General features: G+C 39.2%; 1 protein-coding gene across 5 annotated transcripts in view; it reads right to left on the bottom strand.

The window, feature by feature from the left end:
• The window catches only part of usp34 (ubiquitin specific peptidase 34), a 120,486-nt gene that overhangs the window by 104,361 nt on the left and 1,344 nt on the right, over positions 1–14,781 (bottom strand). For all 5 annotated transcript variants that reach the window (XM_057842813.1, XM_057842817.1, XM_057842814.1 and 2 more), the window contains exon 2: positions 5,825–5,915. In XM_057842813.1, the coding sequence (XP_057698796.1) occupies positions 5,825–5,915 (91 nt within the window). The remainder of the gene's footprint in view (positions 1–5,824; positions 5,916–14,781) is intronic.

The raw sequence follows: 14,781 nt of genomic DNA, 5'->3' as shown, positions 1-14,781 counted from the left end.
ATGAGCATGAGGAGAGTTTTTTACATGCCTATCAATGATCAAACGTAAGTAGTCCTTTATTTAAAGGAAGTTTGTAGTGTTTACTTTGTAATCGCTGTATTCGTATTTGACATAATACAAAACAAGATGTTTACTCACTTCCTCGAAAGTCCAATGGTCCCACAGTAAATATCCACGGTGAATGGGAACCTTTTGAAACTCCAAAAAGGCGCATACGCCTCTCCCTCGTACAGAATGATTTTTCTGCAGCTGTTTGGCTGGCGTGATGCGAAAAATAAACGTTTTAACCCGCAAAATCAGCTGAATCCTTCGTCCTCATACACAACAGTACACTGTGTAGTGAAGAGGACGTCTTCTACCGTACACGTCACAGCGCCCTCCTCCTCAATGCAAGACCGAAGCCGGAAGTCATTCATTTTCATGGCGCGGGATTAAAAAAACTAAATAAATATAGCGATCGCTTCCACACACATCCAAGCGGTCCATATCATTCAGGGGCATAAAATACCGCGTGTATTATGAAATAAACATGCTTTTTCGTGTCACATGCACTTTAAGGTGATTACCGAGTGGTCCTTAAACTCTAAATTGTAGACAGTGGCGTACTTGACAATTTCGGGGCCTAAGGCGAAAATATCCAGGGGCTCTCTTCATGGGTCAGGGGTTAAAAAGGTGAGAAGGGTGATGAGGAAATACGGTATGTTCCGGTACACTAGGGCTGTCCTAAACGACAAATTTTCTCCTGATTAGTCAGCCGACTAGTTTTACGATTAGTCGACTAATCTAACAATTTTCTTTTTTTTTTTTACTAATTGAGCAATAAAATTTTTGTTGACGCTTATTAATTCACAAAACCATTTTGGAACACTTAAATTCTTTATCAAAGTACAAATAATCATGTAAATAACAATAATGAATCACAAACAATTAGGTTAAATGCTGATAGCATTTACTAGTGCAAAAGAATGGAAAGTAAACAGATTCAGAAAAATGACTTTGTCTTTCCAACATTATTCAAAACAATTCTTTAAAAAAAACTTCTACCATTATTATTATAGTATACTACTATACATAATAGTAGTATAATCATAATAATTATTCATTGCCAATCATATTTGTCATAAAGAGTGTCATTTGAAAATATTCTTAGTGTAGAATCTGTATTCTGTAGTATTTACTCAACATATTATAATATCAATTCTGAAGTATGTGGGATTAACTCCAGAAATCGTTATTTATATGACGAATATGACGTGCTTTTATTTTGAAATGTACACCGGAGGTACGTTCGCTAAACCGCTAACCGAAAGCTTTACACTCCGTAAAAAAACATTCTTCGTCATTGCTTGTGGTGTCACTAATAGATTTAATTTTTAGCAAATGCTGTTAACCAGCTGTTGAGTGTTATTATATGACTGATTGGAACTGTACTGCATTGTTTCGCCACAGGATGTGCTGTCGTGTATTTTATGTTCGGTGTGAAGAAGAAAGTTAAAAGAGGCATTAGCGGCCTCCGGCCTGTTCTTAACTTCTCCCTCACTGCACTTTGGCTCTCATGGAGAGCACGTTCGCTCATGTGTTCGGAATACACGATAGCCGACGTGCAAAGTAGCAAGTGAGCTGTAAAAATAACAAGCTTAATGGGGTGAAAAACGCAGGAGAGCTAAGTGAAGCTAACGAACAGCTAAGCGGAGTTAAGCGAAGCTAAACGGAGCTAAGCAAAGCTAAACGGAGCTAAGCGAAGCTAAACGGCGCTAAATGAAGCTAAGCGACTGATACTCAGTCCGTCGTCGTGGAACAGTCCATTGTAGTGCGTGTGTGGGGGAGAAAGATAATATAAATGCAGCATTCAAGTGGCTTTCTTTTTTGTTTTGTTATTTGTTTGTTTGGTATGCTGACATAATTATACATGACGAATAGTTGGGGGTGCTGCTGGCTCCGGTGGCCCAAGCCCTTTTTCGTTGGGGCAAGGGCAGCTGGTTAGGGGCCTACGGCGATTGCCTACTTCGCCTGAATAGAAGATCCGCCAATGATTGTAGATACAGTATATCCATTTATTCACTTGAACATATACTCACACACATACTCTAAATTTAACTCGTAACATTAGCATAGTATTCACGTTAGCATTAGCTTTAGCATGGCGAGCATCCTCTTAAACTCTCACTAGTTTACATCTTGTCGTGAAGTTCTGGTTGGTTTGATTATTTGAAAATAATGTACTGTTCTTGCTGAGCATGTATAATCATAAAAAGAAGTGCTGCGATTGTTGGTTTGGTTGCACTAGACCGAATTAATCCTTTAAATCTCAGGTTGAAGCAATTTTCTTTAAATTGCCTTTAATGTTGTACGTGTGTTTAAAATATATCTATATAGATATATATCGGCGGCCTCAGATATCGGCTTACAAAATTTGCTGAAAATTTTTTTAGATATCTGTATCGGCATTTGAAAATCCCATATCTGTCGACCTCTAGTGCTTCTCTGTATTTGTGCACTAGGAGTATCTTTGCCTTTACATGCTCCTTTTTCCACATTACGGGCCCAAAGAAGAAAGCTGGCTTTTCTGAGTTCAGCCAAAAGAATAGCAAATACCATGGAAACAAAGCTTAAAATCATGAATAGAATGGCGCACGAACATCGGTAAAGATATGCTGCGTTCAGACGAAAGGCGCGAAAACACCTTGCTTGTCGCCAAATGCAGTTTTGTTTTCACACAGACCTTACATCGTTGGCAGTCAAACAACTTCCGGTTCACGTAACCTAAAAATAGGTACATTAAAGTAATGACTCTGGTTGCATGCATGCTTCAGGTTGCAATGTTGATGATATGTTGAGTACTGTATATTCTGGGCTGTCCCTAAATTACGGCTCCTGAATGAACCCTTTTACATGTCAAATTTAACGCTTTTTAAGACATTTTTAAGACCTTAAAAAATATAACTTTAGAACAAGCACAAAACATGACGCAACGATTTATGAATCGGTACACGGGTCATAAAATCGTTCTAATAGACAGAAAAACAAGCTATTTTCATCCTTCTGCTGTGAATAAGAATGAGATCATCACTAGAATATGTCCAATCCATTTGAAGTGGACTTCACTTCAAAACTGATTGGACGTCAATGGCAGCCAATGTGTTCATTTTCAGGTGTTTCATGTCATTTCCTGTTGATTTACTGGTCACTTCGGGTTGGTTTTGTGTTAATGAAGAGGAAGTGATGCAAGGATGTCCCCAAATGATTAGGAAGAGACTCAAAATCAACAAGAAGTGACCTGTAAATGCCCCCAAAATGGACACGGAGCAACCTGTAAATGCCCACAAAAGACTCGCTGTAAATGCTGTGGTTTCAGTGCCGTTGACGACGCTATACGTCCAATCTAGTCAAAATGAATTGGATTTCTAGCACCATCAAAAGCAGCCAGTGAGCTAATGTATTCTAATAGAAGATTTTAGTAACAACCTGTTGGTTCCTTTTTCTTTTTTAAACAGTGACACCTTTTTAAAACGATATATTGATTCTTGGTGGTTGATATCGATAACCTTTTGGACAACAAAGTACTGCGATAAATCACCCTTTCCATATATTGTCACATCCCTACTTAGCACCGGGCACTTAATTTCACCAGCGGCCAACCACCTCTTAGATAAACCCTCTTCCATCCATTTTTTATTAAATTCACATTTCCCCATCTCTGCATATTGCTGCTCACCTACACAACCGCAAATAACCAGGAAATGTCGTCATGGTGACAACTCAAGCTGCTGACGTAGGTTGTGAACAACGTACAGTTTACACACACTTTATATTAATCCCAAAATCTTGTATTTAGTGCACAGACATGAAAAAACAAATACACACCATTATGTTTTACAGCAGACTAGTGATTTTCCTGGCATTAAACGCACCATCTTGAAATTTAATACCTACTGACATTTTCCATTAATTATAAGACAATTTAAGACCTTGATTAAAACGTTTTACGGACCCGCGGGAACCCTCTAAATACACCCCATGTCTACCTGTGCTTTCGTAGTCTTGTTCTATGCTTTCGGTTGCAAATAAACCATTGAAAACCCTAACTCTCCATCCACCTCTCAGCAATAATGGTATGTACAGCTTATTTTTTTTCTATCGGTTGCAAATAAACCATTGAAAACCCTAACTCTCCATCCACCTCTCAGCAATAATGGTATGTACAGCTTATTTTTTTTCTATTTTGATGTATTTTACTTTTCTTATACAAAGTATTTCAACATAAATTTCGGGTTGAACAGTGAAATCTGACTTGGGTGGAAATTCGGGTTACAGCGCCAGCGTAGTAACGGAACTCGTTATCTGAGGACTTCCTGTACTTTTAAACTTTTTTAATGGCTACTGGTTTTATTAGGGAGTGGTACTGCACAAATGCTATTTTTAGACCACAAGGCTGCGGGACGTCACCAACGTAAACCGGAAGGGGGTGAACATATAAGCACGCTCGCATACAACCAGTGCTATTACTACTTGTTTTCTGCCGGTAATACTATGGAACTTGTAGAAACGACTTTAGACATTACGACCGTCCACATATGAAGGATGTTTTCTTCATACGTTTCCCGAAGCCAAAAACTCGGAGGGAAGAAATGTGAACAATGGATTAAGTTGTGCGGATGTCCAAAAGACCAGTTTAACGCAAGCAAGGTGAAGCCATTCGCCTTCATATGCAGTAAATATTTTGTTGGGGACCATGGTCCTACAGATCGACAATCCTGCCCTGCCCCGAATAGGTAAGCAATTTTGTTATTTCGTTTTGTTTTTACTTATTTTTTAGCGTAGCGTTGTGCTGTGCTGCTTCTGTCTGACAATTAATGACTTGAAAAAATATTTATATTTTATTTATATATCACACCAGTCATGTAGGCCAATTTTTCCCACGGATGTTTAAATAAATTAGCCATGTTTCACCTTGTTCTTTTTGTATAGTAAGCCAGGTCAGGCCAACAAGTAGGCTCTAGATTTAACAGCTTAACCTTTTCTGTTGCAAAGAAACAACCTTAGTAAGGGGGAGGTGTAAATAAATTATTAAGTTTTGTTATTAATAAAAAAAATAAAAGTGTTCATTGGCTGTCACTGAGTAGCATCTGCGATTGCTACACAAAAATAGCAATATAAATGATCCCCAAAAACAGTCAGAGACTTAAGACAAACAGGATATAATATATAAGAAAGACAGGGCATATGTTGGTAAAGGATAGCTTGTTGAAACAGGAAAATGTCATTGCCAGTTGCGTAGGGCAATGCACACAAGAAAAAGGTGTCAATAAAAAAGCTACCTCTGGATCAGGTCGGCTCTTTTTCAGCCTTCGACACTCACGCTATCTCTTTAACTGAACATTTGTTTGTTCTTCCACATCTTTATCAGTGATATTGGCACCAGGAACATCGTTTTCGGACAGAATTGGTAGGTTTAGCTCAGTAAACATCTCGTTCCTATACTATTTACATGCATCTAGCATGAGGGACAAACCCTCCTAGCAACAGTTGCTAACATCCTGAATATTAATGAGCAAAAGTGATGTGTTGTGTGCGGTATGTTATTGCCTGCTTGATTGATTAGCAAAAGAACTTTTCACGTTATGTGCAATACGCACGTGTTAAAAGACACGTCACAAACTCCACCTGGCCACCTAGCTAAATGCAAAGAGTTCACGGTTTTATATTTATCATCACAAAATTCTGTTTAAACCTTGTTAGTTTCAGGGGGAAAATGTTTCAAAGTGAACCCAAAAACACAATTTGGGATACATCTCTGCCACAAATGAGAGGCATGTGACCTCACCTCTGCGTCCATGAGCTGATGTGAGCCAATACTCGCAGCGCATGTTCCTTCTTGAGCTGGAAGCCGCCCTCGCTGCCATCTGCGTCGGAAACTGAGAAGCAAGGACAACACCACTGTTAAACAACACCAACAATACAAAAGTAGAGCTCACGTTGGCCGTGACATATCATTGTTGTAATTAGACAGTTGCGTATGACAGCAGTATATCGTCAACATTAACATCTCCACTTATGATCCAATACAAGGTCATATTCATGAAACACAAATCAATGATATTTTTATGTGCCTTACTAACATAACAATAGATTTGTGGTCGGTTCATTATGATTGTTTTTATTTGTGTAGTCATAATTACTCATTCAGAAAGCACAAATATATTTTATTTTCCACAAAATCTTCAATAGGATACTCGATTACAAAAATGAGATAGCTGCAGGGTGTCGACCTATTCACTTTCAACACAAGAGCGGTCTCTAATAGTTTTACCCGCGGGCTCCACTGAGCTAACCAAAAGAAAATGGAGGGTAGTTCGGGTAAAAGGGTATTACAGTGATCCCTTGTTTTTTGTGGTTAATGGAGACCAGAACCTACCGTGATAAGTGAAAAAGTGCAAAGTAGGGGGGTCGCTACTAAAAAATTTTTAACTCAGGGTATTGTCTCCATTGGCAACATGTGAGCATGCTTGGTTGGGTTCAAATTGCCTGGCACAGTCAGACTGTTCTCCCTGTATTTTTCAAACACTGTGAGAATAGTCTGGGACCCAGCCCATTAACGACCTCTCGAGCAAGAACAAAATCAACCGTCCGATCAGATTCGTTTATTTGCGTGACCTGTCTTAACGAGCAATGTCACTCTTCCGCATCGGAAGTCATCTCCACAACAACCCAGATGGCGAACAGGAGAGCCGAGTATATGCTCCAATCCAGGGTAAAATCAGTTTTAAATGACCAAAAACACATCGACGCAAGTCACTGACAACAGCCTGTCTCGCGCTAGCCATGTTGAATAAACCCCACTCTCCTGCTTTACTTGGCATATTTCAATAATCGGAATTTGGATGTTTGTGAATCGTTCTCGAATCTTCCACGGCCGAATCGCGAATAATCTAAGAATCGGAAATTTTGCACACCTCTAATGCCAACACAAAAGAAGTCGGTAAAGGAAGGAATGATTCTTAGTTGTACATCTGTAAATAAATCTATCCATCAAATGCCCTTTCTCTGTCTTACTTTATATAGTGTCAAAAAAAAGGATGATCAAAAAAACAGTTATGCCTCTTTAGACAAAAAGCTTTCATTTGGGTCATTATTTGGTTAGACTAAAGGTTCTAATAAGGGACGTCCCGATCCGATCACGTGACTGGAAATCGAGCCGATTGCGACATTTTTCAGAGGATCGGAAGCGGGTGAAAAGGATTGGATTTTTTTTTATTTACAAAATATATTGATGTTTTTCTGCTTCATGCTCGTACAGTCTCTCACCCTGCATCCCTCTAAGCAGTGAAGCTTGTGTTTGGTACTTAAAGTTAACAATGATTGACAGGTTTGTAACTTTGATCTCACCAGCAAAGCCTCAGTAGCTCTACGATCAAGGGAACAAATGTTGTTACATGAGCGGTAGCCCAGTCTGTGGCAACTTATTGTGTAAGTGAGAGGCTGTTCTCGGCAGCCTGAGCATTTGAGTGGACTCACTCATATGAATAATGTTAACATTATGGAGAGTGATTAAAAGTACGGTCTGAAAGGTGCTGCAATGAAAAAAATGTGGTTGCGCCTATATTTTTTGCTGAAAAAAAGTGTGCAGCCTTGGCAATATACAGTATATCGCAATGTTAATTTTTTCCCAATATCGTTCAGGCCTGTCCCAAACTGAGCTATTTAAGTTATCTGGTGAAAATTCTTCTAGTTTAATATTGCAATGTATCACAAAACCCCAAAAATCGCAATGATAGTTTTTTCTAAGGCCTAATTTATATATATTTTTAAGGGCTAAAAAGTAACAAAATATTTCAGAAATATTGCTGAAAGATACAAAAATATATACGTTTTATACTCTGCAACAGTGCCAGGAAAAGCGGAAGAGGAAGTACTGTAAAAAGTACAGTGAAAAAAACTTTTCCCAGGCATGAAAATCTCTCACCTTTCGGCGAAATTCGCCGTTTTGAAGTCAAAAACGGCGACCTACGTGAATTGCGTAGATCCGAGGAGAAATTCTTTTTGGGAAGAGGAGGAGGGGTCGGGAGGTTTTATTTAATTATTATTATTGTAACGAATCGAGTTATAATGTGGCGGGGGTGTTAGCATGTGTTCCTGAATGCACCGCATGACATAGAGGGGTGAGGGAGGTGCGGGAGAGCGAGGGACGTGCCTTCCGTGTTTACGTTTGTTCTGGCGGGGGAGATATGTGCATTGGCTGCGGCAGACAGCAGTCGTGTTGTTCAATAAGTTTCCACAAATAAAGAATTTCAATCTGATTCAACGGTTGACTATTATCAACGTTACATTATTATTATCATCATGTGATTAACTTAGTACGTAAACTGAGCACTTAAGAAATCGGCTCTTTAAAAAATGTCACACTTGGACAGTCAGCAAATCCTTCTAGATGCTTCGCTGACGAGAACCAATCATCGGCCCAAGGTGCGTTCCATTATTCCAAACGCGCGCACTCCATACGTGAACATGGAGTGCTCGGAGAGCCTTTGGTTGCATTGCAAAGCTGCGAAAACAAAAAGCAGGCCTTATCCACACCGGGGCAGACCAGAGCGCAGCATACACACTTGCCTGTATTTGCCAGCAGATTGAATTTGGTGAGTAATGGTTTCAATCGTTTTCACATTTTGCGATATAAAAAAGTTATTGCCATTCGTTGCAGCTTGCGTTGAACACTGCCAGAGCTAGCCAAATCTCCCATGAAAACAAATAGCTCCCGTTAAATTGGCGTCAAGCTTGTGTATTTAGCGGTAATATAAACGAAGAAACACACTGTTGAGTCAAATTAAGCGGCATGCTCTCGGATGGAGGGGGCGCCTCACATCGCTCCCGTCGTCCGCCGGAGACGCGTTATTTTCGGCTTGGATTTGAGCTGACGGCCGGTGTCGGCACAACACCGGCCCGACGAGTGGTGGGAATGAGTCCTGCTTAAAGCTTTTCAGAAATACAGGGATCCCTCGTTTTTCGCGGTTAATGGGGACCAGAACCCGCCACAATAAGTGAAAACCGCGAAGTAGCGCCCCCCCCCCCCCCATTTCCCCCCCCATTTTTTTGTGCGTGTTCAATGCATTTATTCAGATTTTACATTGGAAAAAAGATACATATATATAAGACATGTTTTTTTCACTTTTTTCACCAAAGTATCATTTATAAATGGTTTTCAAGCACTTCAAAATGTAAGAATTATGATAAGTTTTAAACATGTTACTGCCCCACCAAATTATTTTTAAACAAGAATAAAGTAGTAAGAAAATGCTTGGCTTTATTAAATGCTTCATAGTGAGTGTACTCAAACCCTGTCAGGCTTTGGTAAACGGTGATTGACACATGTGCAAAGTTTTTCTTTTTATATATATTTTTTTGTTTGAAGCAACTTATTTGATTGAATAATAAAGACACAAATGTCCTAGCCAAAATGTGGCCCAAACGCAAAACAACATTACTTCAATGGAAAAATTTGTTTCAATCAAGAAAAATAGTTTTCAAATGCTTTTTTTGTCTCAAATTTAATTTTGCAATCAAAAACAAATTTTTTTTTATTGAAGTGACTTTTTGGGGATTAAAAGTATATACTGTATTTTGATTGAAGCAACTTTGTTTTTGATAGAAGTAACTTTGTTTTTTGATTGAATAATAAAAACACGATTGAATAATAAAAACACAAATCTACCTCCATCGTTATTGAGAGAGAAAGAAATTAAGAAAGCTTTAAAACTAAAAGCCACCGGGGAGTCTTTTTTTTTTTTATGTTTTTTTTTTAAATATTTATATTTCATTACATAAACATGCCTCGTAGGGAAAGGAGATTGAGGGATAAAAAAAAGGAGTTGGATGAGGCTGCTAAAGGCAGCGGATACCTCATCAGCTGGGTGAATAGCAGACCTGGTAAGAACAGGTTTGCAAGGATAGTCGGGTATTAAATACAATTATAAACACAATTACAATGTTATTTTTCTATAAGATTTTATGTCATTGCTTTATTAATCATTAGGTGCTAGAGTTGTTAAGTATGGATAATAATGAAATAATAGTTTTGAGAAAACTGTGCTGTTGGTGGCTCAGTGACCATCTGATGTGGTTTGTTCTCAGATGAACAAGTTGAGGAAGGAAGTTTTGATGCAGAGGTTGAAGGAAGAAAAGAGGCAGACTGACTGAGCCACAGCCATAAAGTGTGGATGACAGTTTTGATTTCTATTCACTGTTGCCCCCTCCCAATTAAAGTATGTCACAGTCGCAGCCAATTATTATCTAAAGCTGGTTAAAATTGAAGTTATGTTGTTTTAAGGTGTATTAAATACTTGTTCATGTGCCACTTTTGATTTACGAGCACCCGCCCCTCCACCGGTCTCTGTACGGCCCTGCTGAAACACAGTGTGGGTCGACAGAGCTCAATATTTTGTTGGGTTTTACAGTGTACCGGAACATATTTCCTTCTCACCTTTTTAACCCCTGACCCATTTTCATGCCTGTTTTCCCCTGATATCGGATTGGGAATTAGTATCGGCAGACCGCCTACTCTATTTTTGGGTCATCCTGTGCTTAGAGTGTCGCTGACATACCATATATTACAATATTAAAGTGAGATTTCATACATTGCATTTGCAGGCACAGTTATTAAAATGGATTTGTTGGCCACAGAGTGGCCGAGACAGATTATTTCCGTTTCCATTGTTTCCTAATGTAACACCCAAAAAATGTGCATCCTAAAAGAACTTTGAGTTTGAATGCGACCAGACACACAAAACAATAATTCATTCGCGACATTTACAACAACGAACGCCCATGTTGCTGGCTCTCAAACAGCAATAAACACATGTAAAAACAAGGTATTTATACTTTTCATTCATTTTTCAAGCCCACAATTTTCAGGAGCACTGAGCCGTCTGGAGGTTGCCACTTCCTGCATACGGTATTCATTGCATGCGTAATTAATGTGGTTTAGGACAATACTTTCGCCGCGCGACCAGTTGCTGTCTGTCACTTTTTTTTTTACCCCTGCGAACTCCAAAACTCTCTGCTGCTCGCCGTTTACCTAGCTAAGGCAGTTCTGCTGGCCGGCTTGTTCGCTGCCAAAAGTCACCATCCTTGTCTGATGGACTTTAACTGACACTTGCAAAATGACGATGAATTCTACGCAGCGTGTGAGTGTGTTGGTGTCAAGAGAGTTAATGTTTTATCCAATTAAAGTTAAGGATTTTATAATCAGGAAGTCAAAGCGGTAGTTCAGAATTTTTGATCAAAGGCTTAATCTTCAGGTTAGCAAGGGGTTTAATTAGTTAGTGGAGTTGATTTCAACAAATTCCATGATGTTTGCAAGTTATTTGTTAGTTTCAGGGCACCAGAATGGCTAAGCTAGCGCAGGTCAATGGTACTTTCATAGCATGCCAATAATAATAATAAAAAAAACAACACAGATCTACGAACAGATCCAACAACGTCAAATAAATTCAAAATACAGATTATTGTGCCAAAACACACATACGGCCAAAACAATGTCACACAAAACTGCCGTAATTCATTTCATTCTGCAAGACTATTTTTTTAAAAATGCGTAATACGACCACAATAGAGAGGAGCGCTTCGGTCCCTCGTGCTCACGCTGCATTCGATGAAGGTGGGAAGTCGGACTTATCCCGTTCGGAGGGTACCAGTAGTGACCTCAAAGCGTTCCAAGCGAATGTAAACAGTAAGGATGGCTGATCGCGACAAGTTGTTTTTTTATTTTGGCCATCAAAACACATTTGGACCTTCAGCAAACCTGCCTTCTCGTAAGCGATCAAATAGTGGAGGCGTACCAATGGTATTTTTCCAGATCAGAGGTTGGAAACTGACTTTACACCTTCCTCGAATGCAATATCAGTCTGCTGCCTTAACTGACGGCCGGAAACATGGTGAAATGTGCATTTAGAAGCTGTTGAAACAGGCAGAAGAAATGGGCAAAGGAAAGTTTCCACAAATTCCCTAAGAAGAACGAAGAACAATATAAACTATATAAAACTACAAAAACATTTTTGTGATATCACTCTGCCCTGCTCCTCTGCAGAGCTTCTGGATTAAAAATGTTGCTGCTCATACAGCAATTATTGACATGCAATGGTTAGTTTTAATTAACTTTATCCTGAACACATATTGATTGCATGGGTCATCGATGATCATCATCATCATATGTGCATATGTTCTTTTTTATTGGCACGCTAAGATGGTCCAAATGACTCTCGCTAGCTTAGCCACTCCGGAGCCATGAAACTAACAAATAACTAACAAACTACACGGAATTTGTTTAAATCAACTCCACAGACTAATTAAACCCTTGCTAACTCGAAGATTAACCCTGATGTCAAAAATCTTGGACTTCCCCTTTAAGGGAAAGCTCGCATCCTGAAAGACAACCGTCTGCCAGACGCGTGCACAGAACTCCTGTGAAGCATAAAGTGAGTGAATATTTTATTTTTAATTATGAAAAAAACGAAGCTTGGTGTCATCTTAAAGAACATTGTAGTGCCGTCTGGGGGATGTGTCAATCACCACACACACACACACACACGCCCACACACACACACGCACACACACACACACACACACACACACATATCACCCACAAGCTTCCGCATTATGACACGCCTCCTCCACTGATGGCCAATCAGAGCAAAGAGTATGTACAGTAAACTAGCTCTAGTCCCCCTGCATAATATTTTTTTTTTTCATTTGTAGACGAGGACAGCATGGACGCCATGGACAATGAACCAGACTAAAATATGAGCGTTCAGATCCTGTTCTCCCAATTTAGAAGTCTATGGTCTATCGTTGTCAATGCAGGCAATGAGTTAAATACCATGAAATGAAATTTAAAGAAACAACAACTTAAGAGTGTTATTGGGGACCATGAACAGTGAATGGTTTTTTTGTTGTTGTTTTTTTTTTTTTATTTAAATTTCATTGATTAGTGATTTTTCATAAAATAACACATGTACATATGCATTGTTTAAAAAATTACAATAATAATTCATGTATAGTTGAGAAATGGCTTTCATATATGTGGACATCACATTTTGAGTCATGTAAGACACACCTGTGTACCAAAATGTTAATATTGTGACCCAAAATGGGATGTCCATGTATGTGGACACCAAGACTTTATAGCTGGGGTCCTCAATTAGCAGACTGCGGTCTACAACCGGACCACGGCACACCTCTCTGCGGACCCAGAGCACATGGCACTTAAAAAAAAAAAAAAAAAACTTTTTTTTTTTTGCATATATAATTTGTATGAATTGCTGATCTATCGCTATGCACTACTATTCTATCGCTAAATTTTGTTTCATTTTTAGTCAAATATCAGCTGATTGGCTGAGAGATCCGGCATGCTGCTAGCTAGAGTGGACTGACCGCAGCAATGTGAAACACGAGTCGCACCCGGCGCTTCGCAATCTGTTTGTTTACATGCCATCAGTAGAAGACCAAATCTAACAAAATGACATGTTCAAAGTTGACCAAAAGAAGAAAAGTGGAAAACGAAAATAGCCTTTTCAATGAGGAATAGACTTGACCAATATGCGTCCATTTTACCACCTGCAAGTACCAACCCTATGTGCTTAATATGCTCTCTGCATGGCCATCACACCATTTGTGCCAAAGTTCAAAGCCATGGCTACAAACCCCAAATGCCATTTCTGTCATTGAGCAGTGTTTTTCAGTTAAAATTACTGTCAATAATTATCATGTTTGCACCTTAATGACAGAGCTTGTCATTTTTCTGTACATGTGAACATGTACTGTACTATTTGCATGTTTTCTTTTTTGTCCAGCAGTGTTTTAGTTACAAAATGTACTGTCAATAGTTAATGTCTGCACCTTAATGACAGATCTTGTCAATTTTTAGTGTACATGTGTAAACATTGTACTTGCATGTTTTTTTGTATTTTCATTTTAAGTCAAAAAATGTTTTGCTAATTTATTTTTAATCTGAATGTACATTGTATTTCTGTTTGGTCAAAAGAAAACCCCCTTTACCACCTTCGACCTGCCTTGTACTTGACCGACATTAAAACAAAAAACAGTTGTGGACCTTCAAGATTTGTATTTGAGGACCCCTACTTGATAGGAATTAGTGTTTTTAAATCACCAAAACTAGTCACTTGACTAAACGCAGCAAGCAAGGCCTGCTTAGCATCTGGATGCTAACCTTAGCTTTTGCCCACTTGTCCTCACTTAACGTTCGCGACGGCACTCCACGCGAGCTAAGAAAAGCTAAACAAACACTGCAGAACCCTCAAGCTACGCGCAGTACAAGCATTTATGAATGCGATACATCGACGACGAAACAAAATAATTTGCCCAACCAATAGCCTCCGTCTAGGAGCTAGCTTAGCCGCTTTTAGCATCCACGGAGGAGATGGGACCACATTTCCACAATAACACACATACTGACATGGGATGCACGTTCACAGACCGTGTTTAGTTCATACATGAAAACAGTGTGGTTGTCATTTATGTCAATGATTGGACGCCACTCGACCCCAAAACAAAGGAGCTGACCAACAACAAAGTATGCTAGCCCCACTAGCCTGTCAAGCTAACTTTCCTGCCTCGACTTTCAACATTGTGACAACATTTAACAATCCACAAGCTGCTGGGAAGGTGTTTTTCCCACTTTAAAAGACTACTTTTGCTTTCAGTGTCAAGACAATTTGGCTTTGTTGTCTCCGTAATCATTCTGTCTTACAATTATGTCCGATACATCAGACT

This window comes from Corythoichthys intestinalis, chromosome 8 (assembly GCF_030265065.1).
Source record: "Corythoichthys intestinalis isolate RoL2023-P3 chromosome 8, ASM3026506v1, whole genome shotgun sequence".
Lineage (NCBI taxonomy): Eukaryota > Metazoa > Chordata > Actinopteri > Syngnathiformes > Syngnathidae > Corythoichthys > Corythoichthys intestinalis.
The sequence above is the reverse complement of the archived record's forward strand: the minus strand, read 5'-3'. Positions and strand labels throughout refer to the sequence as shown.